At 43.5% G+C, this 12822-nt stretch overlaps 1 protein-coding gene across 2 annotated transcripts in view; it reads right to left on the reverse strand.

The window, feature by feature from the left end:
* LOC109911828 (tyrosine-protein kinase JAK2-like) overlaps positions 1-12822 on the reverse strand; it is a 123360-nt gene that overhangs the window by 67005 nt on the left and 43533 nt on the right. For both annotated transcript variants that reach the window (XM_048614194.1, XM_048614195.1), the window contains exons 3-4: positions 11482-11605; positions 2078-2195 (exon numbers count right to left, since the gene is read on the reverse strand). In XM_048614194.1, the coding sequence (XP_048470151.1) occupies positions 2078-2195; positions 11482-11605 (242 nt within the window). The remainder of the gene's footprint in view (positions 1-2077; positions 2196-11481; positions 11606-12822) is intronic.

Here is a 12822-nt window from a genome sequence, read left to right on the forward strand (position 1 = left end):
GGAGTTTGGAGCCACGCTTGTGAACTGGACAGAGCTGCTCTGCAAAGCAGTTACCACATTTGCAGTTGGTCCCTCTGATGTTTGGGGGGGTCTGGGTCACATGCAGCAAATGTGGGACAATAAAACCCATCTGGTTCACTAATGTCCTTTAGAGAAGGAAACTGCCCTCCTTACCTGGTCTGGCCTACATGTGACTCCAGACACACAGCAATGTGGTTGACTCTTAACTGCCCTCTGGGCAATTAGGGATGGGCAATAAATGCTGCCTGGCCAGGGATGCCCTCATCCCGTGAATGAATAAAGAAAAAAAAAATAAAAATGCGAAGACAGAGGAATGTTTTTGTTGGAAGTTCTCCAGAACAACAAGTGCAGCATTCCTAGTTACCTCGAAACTTATCCCATTTATAGCTTGGAAAAACAATTCGCAACAATGTCTTATTGTCTGTAGAGTGGTAATTTTTTTTTGGGTGCGATCTGTTTGTATTTTCTACAAGTTGTGAGTGTTGGAGTGGCCTTTCTGGAGCTTAACATTCATTCTCAGAAACATTTACACATCCACTGTGAGAGCAGTGGGAAGGTTCTGCCAACAGGAAAATGGATCTTGTAGTAACAGCATCTATCATTGATGGTGGCAGCATTTGGCAGCTTGTAGGCTTTATTTGGCCTGTTCCTATAGGCTGGTATAGTCATGAAGGAGAGAAAGAGAGAGCTGCAGGGAAACATGGCTCTAAAATTTGTCAGAGATAGTAAGAACTGCAGATGCTGGAGTCGGAGATGACTCAGTGTGGAGCTGGAGGAACACAGCAGGCCAGGCAGCATCAGAGGAATAGGAAAGTTGACGTTTCGGGTCAGGAACCTTCTTCAGAAATGGGGAGGGGCAAGAGAGCTGGGAAATAAATAGAGAGAGGAGGGATGGGGCTGGTTCCTGACCTGAAATGTCAACTTTCCTGCTCCTCTGATGCTGCCTGACCTGCTGTGTTCCTCCAGCTCCACACTGTGTTATCTCTAAAATTGGTAACTGGAACCAATTTCTGGTTCTTGACCCACAGTCGACACCCAAGTAGTGGCACAGTGACTCACTGGCTTCACACCACCAGGGACTTGGGTTCAATTCCAGCCTCAGGCTGGAGTCTGAGTGGAGTTTGCACATTCTCCCTGTGTATGTGTGGGTTTCTTCCAGGTGCTCCGGTTTCCTCCCACAGTCCAAAGGTACTTTTTTCTCTTTATACATTCACGGGATGAGAGCGTCACTGGCTAGGCAGCATTTATTGCCCATCCCTAATTGCCCAGAGGGCAGTTAAGAGTCAATAACATTGCTGTGGGTCTGGAGTCACATGTAGGCCAGATCAGGTAAGGGTGGCAGTTTCCTGCTCTAAAGGGCATTAGTATGCAGGTTAGGTGGATTGGCCGTGGGTAAATTGCCATGTAGTGTCCAGGGATGTGCCGGCAAGGTGGATTAGCCATGGGAAATGCAGGTTTATGGGAATAGGATTTGGCCTGGGTGGGACGCTCTACAGAGTGTCGGTGCAGATTTGATGGACTGACTGGCCTATATCTGCGCTGCAGGGATTCTATGAAACTGCAAACGGTTCAATGAATTTCAACTAGACATGGAGCCTACTTCCTAATGCTAATTGGCCAGTTTTCCCCTTGGCTGATCATGAATTGGCCATTTGATGATTGAGTCAATGTGCTAAATTGGGGATAGGGTCAGATGCAAGAGGAACATGAGCCTCCCATTCCGACACCCCTATCCTCCTCCAATCCCCCACGGGAAAGCATAACATCCAATCCTATTTCAGTTCTTTAAGAGAAGATGTGAGTTGTGCATAGTGTTGCGTAACCAAGATATGGCTCAAGTTTAACCAGACCTCTCTCCTTTTTGATTCAATCCCTCCTCAAATGAATTCCATGAATTTTCATGTTTTAATGATCTTATTAACCTGCACCACTACGCTCAGAAATCTTCGGCTTCTTGGCTCCCACAAACAGACCCAGAATTCAATGGACATTTCCTAAGGTTGTAAAGATCCCTGTCTGCTTCGTATTCCTTAAGCAATAAAAGATTCACGTTTACCTGAGCAAAGAGGTAGTCGATGACCGAGTAATCCAACACGGTGTTAATGTGATCCTTTGTAAGACCATAGCGATAGGATTTATTGCTGCCTTGTTCAAACCAATTGGGGAAGAAAAATCTATGTAGAGAGAGGGAGAGAGGTGAACCCATCAGCATTACAACACAGCAGACGAAGGAGATCTGGGGCCAAATCTTATAGGGTGCCCCTGAACAACGTGAGCTATGATGAGAAATGTGGCAGGATTGCATGAGAAGTCCAGCGAATTCTCTCTCGATGATGGGAACAACTCATTGCATCTTACAACTGAGTTCCAGGTGTCATGGTAAGCTTCTGACTAGCAGTGATGGGTTACCTCTTATTATTGCTTGTCAATGACCTTATTAACTGCACATCTTCAATATTAATTCAATACAGCACAGGAGCAGGCCCTTCGACCCACCAATCTTGCCTCATTAACACGCAGCCTCCTGTTCTGCTACTCACCACCACAAAATAGACATCGAGAATTCTCGATGTCGAAGTCAGAGTGGGTACCTGGAGACTTCAGCTCCTTGCTTGCTCCAAAGGACCTCCATGTTGGACACTGGGCACCAGGGTGTGGCCCATGAGCACAAGCCACACAGAACCCACGTCCACAGACAATGGCATCTAGCACGTGCTAACCTCTCAGCACGTTTCTGATCCACTGACAGGATGCTCCTGTACTTCAGTGCTGTACCTTGGTCTAGTAGCTGTCATTGTAACGTTGCAGCAAGGGCTTTGTTCTCTCAAGGACATGCAACCAGCTCACAGACAGGACTGGAGTGCATCTCCAGCCTGTTCACTTGTTCTTTTAGCTCTCTCTCACTCTGTGCCAACCTGGAATCTCACAGCGTTCCTGCCTCGCCTTGTGTTCTGGGCTCACAGTGCTGCTGCATTGCCATGTCTTTAGCACAGCCACAATGGAAGAAGCTTATCATGGTTGTTAAGTCAAGGGGAGTAGTGTTCACTCAGGGGGGTATGGGTTCAGTAAGCCAAGGGCAGCCTCTGCTACCTGTCCAGGGGCTTGGGCACAGTCAGTCAGCCACTCGGGGCTGTCAGAGAAAGAATCCTTTTGTTGAAGAAGGTGAGGATCCAAATGTGAGGCAGTCCACCACCAGCATTGACTCTTTCTGCCCTCTAGAGGGATGGTGTCCTCCCGGAATGAGAGAGAGGGAGGTATAAGGGAGGTGAAAGTGGGTGGCACTGCTGGTACTGTTGGTATGGGAGGGGAGGTATGGCAGGTGATTGAGTCGGAAGGCCCACTTTGCTTACTTTGCTTGATGACATCATTGCTGCTGGACCCTTGGAGATTTTATGCCAGTTTAAAAATATCTCAGTGAAGGGGAAATCAACACCTGCGAGAAGGCTGGCAGGTTCACTGCTGTTGGGGTTGGAGTGGGTGGCAGGGAGTGGGGAAAATGTTGCGGACAGTAGTGAGAGTGGTAGAGCGTGGAGCCTGATGGGAGGCAGGTACAGTAACAGAGAGACAGTGAGTGTCAGGTATCAGAGAGAACATTGGCAGATTGAGAAGGTCATTGACCTCCTTCCTAAAGCTTTGGGTATTCCTCCATGCACTGAGTCCGCACTGACCTGGGTGGCAGCCTCGGAGTAGGCTGGAATGGCCTGGGGTTGGGAATTCCACTGCTAGGACTGCAAATAGTGGACCTGCTGCCTCTGCACCACCGCTTGCAAAGCCACGTGCCAATTTTCTATTCTCTACCACGTCTGTGCCAAATGTCAACATCTGTGCAGGGCACCTCTGGACGAACAGAGAATGTCTCGGTGCGCAACAGACTTAAACTTAATGTTAGCGGCAGGGATATCAGTTAATTCCGGGATATTTCAGCAAGTTGTTCCAGGTACAGTGCCAAGGTAAGATGGGGATAGAACGTGGGAAGGTAGGTAGTTGATGAGATGAGTTTAAGACAGTACAGCCAGAGGTTCCCATGAAGCCTCATAGTGGGAAACGTTTCCGTGAAACTCGATGAAGCCAAATAAACACAAGCTGTTTGTAGCCCTGGCCCATTAATGGGATGTGAGCAACCAGGCAACATTTATTACTCATCCGTAAGTTCCCGGGGCATTGTGAGACAATGATGTGTTGTGGGACTGGAGTCACATGTAAGTCAGACCAGGTATGGGGTGCTGATTCCCTTCACTGTCAAACGGGTCAGAATTGTTACAAGCCTGAAGCTTTTGGGGGTCATTTTATTCTGGTGGCATTCAACAAAGCACCAAATTGGTTAAATTAAATGTCACATGTTGAACTCAGCACTCTGAGTTAGGCCAGTGTCATCATCACTAAACTATTGCACTCAGCAATAACCTGCCTTTAACAGGTGAAATGTCCTGTGGTGCTTCAAAGGATCACAAACAGACACAATTTAATGCAAATACAACATCTCTATTCACCACAAAATTGAAGGATTATCTGACCAATTGACAACCCATGCTTTTACTGACTGATCATATTTGTTAGTCCATCAAAATGAATGGCCTCCCAAAACTGATGGAGAGTTAAATTAGTCTAACAGCTTGATTATTGCTTAAAAATGGCACATTTCATTGAAATTTTCCATCTTGCCATCCAAGATTAAATGTGATTTTGTGGCTGGACAACATTTGCTAAATACTTATGAATGTGCTAAGCTGGCAACCAACTTAAGATTTCAGTAAGGGCTTGCTGTGTGGACAATTTGTGTATATTAGAAATTATGTACATTAATACACTGAACTCCTCTTTATTGACAGGAAGAATATGTGTATATATATATATATATAGCTAATTTCAATTTAACCAAACAGGTGACTGTGCTAGAAATCTGAAATAAAAACAGTGCTGAGGAAACTCAGCAGGTCCAGCAATGTCGGTGGAGACAGAAACTAATATTATGCTGCCAGGCCCGCTGAGTTTCTCCAGCACTGTCTGTTTATATTATAGGAGACAGTATTGGCTTCTCAAGCAGTACAAAAAGTTATTCCAGTACTCTTATGAATATTCTGACGGGTGCAAAATGAAAATCTTCAGCAATACTCAAATTACGATGATGTTTCATTACACCCTTTCCTTGTTTATCTTTGCACATCCATGGCAATACTTATAAAAGAAAAATTGACATGAATATGGTCATTGCTGGCCTCTAAGAAAACAGCTCAACAAAGTCTAGTGATCGCTGAGGCGTTGATTTCCCCTTTACTGAGAAATTTTAAATCTGTCATCAAGTCAAGGGGATCTCCAGGTGTCCAGCGGCAATGATGTCATCAAGCAAAGTTAACAAATAAACACATTGACAAAACTCAGAGAACATCTTTGTTTTCAATTTTGCAATTTCACACAAAGCAAAATAGATATTTGGGGCATGCACAAGGGATTAAGATAAAGATACAATTCATTAAATACAATTTTAAGAATAATTAATTTAAAAACTACGTGGAATTTTTGCCATAACAGAGAGACTTGACATTTAACAAATGGAACATTACTCTTGCTGGAGTGATAATGCTATTTAGTCGTGATTATGAGATTAGTGCATCGGTAAAAGCTTAGCTTTACCTCATAGGGTTTTCCAATGAGACTAAAAGCTCATGAGTGTAAAATTTCATCAGATCAGTGATTTCTAATTGACTGCAGTCTTCAGGGTCATCCACAACCCCCTCTGCAGATGTTTAGAATCACTGACAACAACTTCCAAATTTTAACATTTACTTACACACGCACAGGCTACCGAAATTGTTGTCAGCTTCCAAGGCAAATGAATGTGAATGCTATCAATTTCACTCCTTGATACCTGAAGATTCAGGTCAATTACAATTTTAAACAGGTCTCAATCAAGAGTTCTCACAAAACCAAGGAGAGAAAACGAGTAAAACAAAGAACAGCTGATGTTTGAGATCTGAAACAAAAAAAGAAATTTCCGATGAAGCTCAGCAGGTCTGGAACCAGGTTCGGATGAAGAGTCACTAGACTCAAAATGTTAACTCTGCTTTCTCTCCACAGATACTGCCAGACCTGCTGAGTTTCTCCAGCAATTTCTGCTTTATTTGTTTCAGAAAAGTACATTTCCCAAAGTGCTTAATGATCAGCAACTTGCTTGTGAAATGAATTGATGTTTGCCAATTTAGCGATCACATCATTCAACCTATGCAAGCAAGATCCCACGAGTGGCAATTAACCATTTTAAAACAGCGATCAATAGATTTTTTGCTGGTCGGGACGCAAAAGGATTTCAAGCAAAGGCAGGCGGATGGTGTTAAGATGCAGAATATGTCTCAATAAATAGGCCTAAAATGCTAAATGGCCTTTCACACTTTTTTGCAGGGTTGATATTGATTGAGAGATTCCTGTTTACCAGATGTTAGCCCTTTCTTTGGGAGCAGTGTTGTGGAATCTTTTACAACAATAAAACCGAGATAAAGAGAGAGAGAGAGAGAGAAGGGCCCACATTTGACCTCTCATCTGACTGTGCAGCACTCCCTGGATTATGGGGTTAAGTTTTGATGTATTACCTGGACTTAGAAGATGATCAATGCTGTCAACACGGTCAAGATGAAGACTCTGTTTTAATCTTTAACAGGGACACAGGAAGGAGCATGTTATTACAGTGCTTATCTCTGTACATACTGAACGGGGTAAGATTTCCTGTTTACAGTTTTATACAAATAAGTCTGCCGTCCATGCTTTCAACTAAGACTAACAACTCAATTGTGAGGATATCAGTGCTTCATTCTAATCTTTTACTTCTGGATTTGATGTTTATCAAAGGTGCAGAGTGTTAGCAGTGAGAATCTCAATCTGAGATTCAGCAACATATTTGGAGAGGTGATAGGGTATACTGGTGTTATCGCTAAACTGATAAACCAGAGACCCAGGTATGCTCTGGGGCCAAGGTTCCAAAGTTGCTATGGCTGACGGAGTAAGTTGAATCCGATTTTTAAAAAAAACCTGGAATTAAGAGTGTTTTTATCATGTACCGTTGCTATAATATTGAAACCCTTGACGATTGTCAGATAAAAACCCATTGGGTTCACTAATGCCTTTAGGAAAGAAAATCTGCTATCCTTACTTGGCCTCCATGTGACTCCAGACCCACAGCGTTGTTATTTACTCTTATCTGCCCTCTGGGCAACAAGTAATGGGCAATAATACTGACTTAATCAGTGATGCCCATATCCCACAAACAAATAAAGAATTCTCAAGACAAGAATGAAGTTTTAATCAGTTATTGGATGAATATGTCAGATTTAGGACACCAGTATCTTAAATTACATGACTGTAAAATGCCAAGCTCAGGAATTAATATGTTAGGGTGGTGATGTCTCCAGTCTGCAGTATTCCAAAAGTGGCCTAACCAATGTCCTGTACAGCTGCAACATAACCTCCCAACTCCTATCCTCAATACACTGACCAATAAAGGCAAGTGTACCAAATGCCTTCTTCACTACCCACCTACCTGCAACTCCACTTTCAAGGAAAAATGAACCTGCACTCCAAGGTCTCTTTGTTCAACAACACTCCCCAGGACCTTACCATTAAGTGTATAAGTCCTGCCCTAAACAAAAACAAAGTTGCTGGAAAAGCTCAGCAGGTCTGGCAGCATCTGTGGAGGAGAAAACAGAGTTAACGTTTCGGGTCCGATGACCCTTTCTCAGAACTGCCCTGATTTGCCTTTCCAAAATGCAGCACCTCACTTTTATCTAAATTAAACTCCATCTGCCACTCCTTGGCCCATTGGCCCATCTGATCAAGATCCTGTTGTACTCTGAGGTAACCTTCTTCCCTGTCCACTACACCTCCAATTTTGGTAGTAGAGATAGTAAGAACTGCTGATGCTGGAGTCAGAGACAAGACAGTGTGGAGCTGGAGGAACACAGCAGGCCAGGCAGCATCAGAGGGGCAGGGAAGATGATGTTTTGGGTCTGGACCCTTCTTCACCAATTTTGGTGTCATCTGCAAACTTACTAACCATACCGCCTATGTTCACATCCAAATCATTTATATAAATGATGAAAAGCACTGGGCCCAGCATTGTGGCACACCTCTGGTCACAGGCCTCCAGTCTGAAAAGCAATACTCCACCACCACCCTCTGTCTTCTATCTTCTATGTGTCTTCTATCTTTGAACTAGTTCTGTATCCAAATGGCTAGTTCTCCCTGTATTCCATGTGATCTAACCTTGCCAATCAGTCTACCATAAGGAACCCTAACACTGCCCCTTTTTTAAACTAATCAATAACTTGGGGACTGCCAGTCAAGCCAGAGTTAACTCGCTTGGGTTGAATTTTAATGAAAGCTTAGGGGACAACCAATCCATAGAGCATTCTCCATAGAACTACACTGACCAATCACAGTCAATTTGCCTAATTTGAATTTAAACAGAAGCTTGACAGTTAACTGGTTGGTGCATTCGCCATGGCAATGCCTCGACCAATCACCATTCACTACCCAAAAAAGCAGCAATCTTCTCCTGACACAACCTGTCCATCTTCTCTCCCACCTATCTGCTCCTCCCACCTCACTGACCAATCCCCACCACTACCTACCCGCACTCTCTCATCACTATCCTACCTACCTTCCCCAGCCCCACCCCTCCTCTCTCTATTTATTTCAGAGCTCCCTTCCCCCTCCCCCATTTCTGAAGAAGGGTCCCCACAGGAAATAAGAGATAACAAGGTGTAGAGCTGGATGAACACAGCAGGCTAAGCAGCATCAGAGAAATTTTCTGAAGAAGGGTCTAGGCCCGAAACGTCAGCCTTCCTGCTCCTCTGATGCTGCTTAGGCCTGCTGTGTTCATCCAGCTCTACACCTTGTTATCTCAGATTCTCCAGCATCTGCAGTTCCTACTATCTCCCTACAGAAAATATCAGCTTTCCTGCTCCTGGCCTGCTGTGTTCCTCCAGCTCCACACTGTGTTACCTCTGACTCCAGCATCGGCAGTTCTTACTATCTCTGAATCTTTTCTCTTTATTCCCTGTAAGATTTGGTATTCATGCAATTCTGTCCTGATGAGCGTGTGAGAGAAAACTTTTTGTCTCACAATTCTCAAGTTGTGTACCACCAAGTGACTATCTCACAATATTAAACAAATCATATAAATATTCCATTAAGCTTTTCTCTCTAAGGAGAAATAATCTCAGCGTCTTCACTCTATCACAAAACTGAAGTGCCTCATCAGGTATATCTCCTTTACAGCTTTCCCCAAAAGATGTGTATCTAGAACAGCCCACAATACTCTAGATGTGTGCTAACCAACCTTTTATACAAAGCTCCAACCATCTTTTTTTAAAAATTCAGTTACAAGGTGACTTACCGGGATAATTTGGGTGGGTACTGCACATTGCTGGACTTAACTCTTTCATTGCTGGTCTATTCATAATTTCCAAATGACCCTTGGCCCCACTCAACCTGATACATCTACTGGCCAAAACAGTTGACACAAAATGTGGCAAAATCCAAATTTGGCAAAATTCAAGTACAGCAAGGCCAAGGTCATGCGGCTGCTGGTTTTCCCAAAAACCAGGGAGTCCCGAACCAGGGATCATTGTTTAAGGATAAGGTGTTGGCCATTTAGGTCTGAGACCAGGAGAAATGTCTTCACCCAGAGAGTGGTGAGCCTGCAAAATTCTCTGCCACAGAAAGCATTTAGGGTCAAAACATTGAATGTTTTCAAGAAGGATTAAGATTTGTATCTTAGGGCTGATGGGATCAAAGGGTATATTTAGGGTGAAAGCAGGAACAGGGTACTGAGTTGGGTGATCAGACATGATAACAATGAATAACTTAGAATGGCCTACACCTTCTCTTATTATTTATGTTCCTCTGGTTTTGAGAGAGCTTGCCTCTACTGCCTCATGTAGCTCATTATCAATTTCTGTTTGATCAAGTTCTTGCAAAGCGTTGCGGATCTATATAAATGCACAATGCTATTTTTGTCAAATAAGGAGAGTCTGCTACATGAAATTAAAACTAACTCTGTACTTTCTCCTACATTCAGCTGTTCCAAAGCCAGGCTGGGCTCCACTTTCTGGTTTACCTCAATTTTAATTACACTCATTCAATCTCAATGTTAGCCTAAAGCTCCTCTCAGTTTCTGAATGGGGACACACAAATGATTTTCACAGCAGCCAGTAGCCTATAAATGATCAGCATTTAAAAGCAGAAGTACAACAATGTGTATTCTAAGAATTGCATAGGTTCATTGTCCGCTTGCCCTTATAGAAAGTCATTCTGGAAAAGAGGTCATGTCTGTCTTTGGCGGTTCCTGTTGAAATCAAATTTATTTCATGAAATATGCATGAAGTAGCTGGTAACATAAACCAGTGCTCAAAAATAAATGCATCAAAATGTGCAAGCATCGCTTCATCTTTTTTAGTGTTAAATTCGATATCTGACATGTGCAGTGGCACAAATGACCAGCAAGACGAAGATGGCCTATTGTTGAGTAAGAACCTATCTGGTTCACTAATGTCCTTTAGGGAAGGAAACTGCTATCCTTACCCTGTCTGGCCTACATGTGACTCCAGATTCAAAGCAATGTGACTATGCCATAACTGCTCTGTGGGCAATAAATGTTGACCAAGCCAATGTCTCCAACATCCGACAAACAAATTAAAAAGAAAAAGTGTTTTCGCCAATATTTAACCCTGGAACAATACCATACGGAGAAAGTGGGTGGTCATTATCTCATTGTTGTTTGTGGGGGCTTGCTGTGCAGAAATTGAATGCTCAATTTCCTACATTACAAAAGAGTCTCTCTCTCTTCAGGTACCAAGTCCTCCAGTTCTGAAGAAAATTCAGATTAGACTCAAAACTGTTTCTCTCTCCACAGATATGACAGACCTGTTGAATTTCTGAAGCACTTTCTGCTTTTATTTCAAAATTCCAGCATCTGCAATACTTTGATTTTTTTGTTTGTAACTCAGGGACTTCTGTGTTGGTCTATGGTTATGTTTGACACAGTACAGCAGTAAAATGGCCCCTTTGCCTTCTGTCTCTCTCATTCCTACCATCTGCCATTGGCTTGTGTTGGAAGGATGTGCAGGCTGTTAATCAAGCCATTGGCTTTTTGCTTGGCTATCAAATCCTGGAGTAGGCCTTGAATCCAGAACTTTTGGCTTCGAGGCTGAGACACTACCTACTGCCCTACAACAGAGACTGCGCTTCCGAAAGTATTTCATTGTCTATAAAGGTCTTGGGTGGGTGGGGTTGGGTTGGGGGGAGTTGGTGGGGGGGGTTGGTGATTATGAAAGACACCATGGAAATGAAAACCTTCCTCTTTATTGCTGCAGCTATTGGCCCAGTGACAAGAAATATGGCAAGGACCGTTTGTCAACATTATACCGACCATTAATGATCGCAAAAAGAACGCAATAGTTCACAACTTGCCTGATCCGGTACAGGACAACTTGTGGATTGCATGCATCGACTTGGAAAATGTGACTGGGAGGGTACCACACTTTCAGATCTTCAGTCGCAAGAGCGAAGAGGCTGTTGTAGACTGGCTGAATACCTGTGTCGGGGAGATCAAAATATTCAAATATCAGAGACAGAGAGGCAAGGAACTGAGACAATGGCACCAAAGTGATAATAAAAGATTCAAAGTTGATCATCTGGTTTGAGAGGGAAATTGGAGCTTGGTGATAATTGTTAGGAATGTTAGGAAGGCTGTGAAGACATTAGAGAGGGAGAAGAAGAGGTTTTTTAATAGTAACATCAACTTATTTACAAAATAAACACACAGAAGGAGCTGGAGAAACTCAGCAGGTCAGCTAGCAGTTCAGAGAGAAACAGAGTTAACCTTTTGACTCCATATGACTCTTCTTCAGAACATCAGAACCTTGTTTCAGGAACAAGAGTTTTACTGAGCTCAAAACATTAACTCTGTTTCTCTCTCCACAGATACTGTCAGACCTGCGGAGTTTCTCCAGCGTTCTTCAATTTCCCACACCCGCAATATTTTGCTTTTAAACAATTTATTTATAGCGCCTTTAGTGTGATGAAGGAACATTATCAAGTACAATTAGACAGTAAATGGCTTAAGCGGATATTAAGTCAGATACAAAAAAAAGGTTGATCAAAGAGAGGGTTTTAATGAGTGACTTAGATAAGTGAGACCAATGCTGGAGAGACGCAGTGAGAGAATTCCAGAGTTTGGGGTTCAGGTAATCCACATTCCCTTGAAACCCCCTTGCTATTTTGTGGGGTGAGCCATGACTCCAGAACTGGAAGCCATTGAATGGACCCTCGAAGTGGTTGCAAGGGCACAGTCCCCAGCAGTGGAGCTACTGTGCTTGGCAATGGACACGAGAGTGAGAGGAACACAGATACCTCAGAGGACTGTGGCACTGTGAGGAGGTTGTAAATGTAGGGGGAATGTTTCCAGGGAGGTGGGACTTCAGATGAGTGGACAGCTTGGTAGGAGCAGAGATTGTTTGGGAACAGGAGGTCGAGCGCAGATTTTACAGGAGTGTTCAAAATCATGAGAGACCTAGACAGAACAGACAAGGAGAAGCTGTTTCCATTGATAGAGCATTAAGAACCAGACCAAGGCAGTTGGGAAAAGGGTCAGAGGTGACAGAAGAGTAAACTTGACGTGCAGTGACCATGGCTTTCAAATGGGAATTGACTAAATACCTGAAAAAAAGTGAGAAGGTGTAGGGCTTTGGGGAAAGAGTAGGAGCATGGGAGCTGAGGTACTCTAGCAGAGAGTTGGCATTGATGCATTGG

The sequence above is a fragment of the Rhincodon typus genome, chromosome 29 (genome assembly GCF_021869965.1).
Source record: "Rhincodon typus isolate 14 chromosome 29, sRhiTyp1.1, whole genome shotgun sequence".
Taxonomy (NCBI): domain Eukaryota; kingdom Metazoa; phylum Chordata; class Chondrichthyes; order Orectolobiformes; family Rhincodontidae; genus Rhincodon; species Rhincodon typus.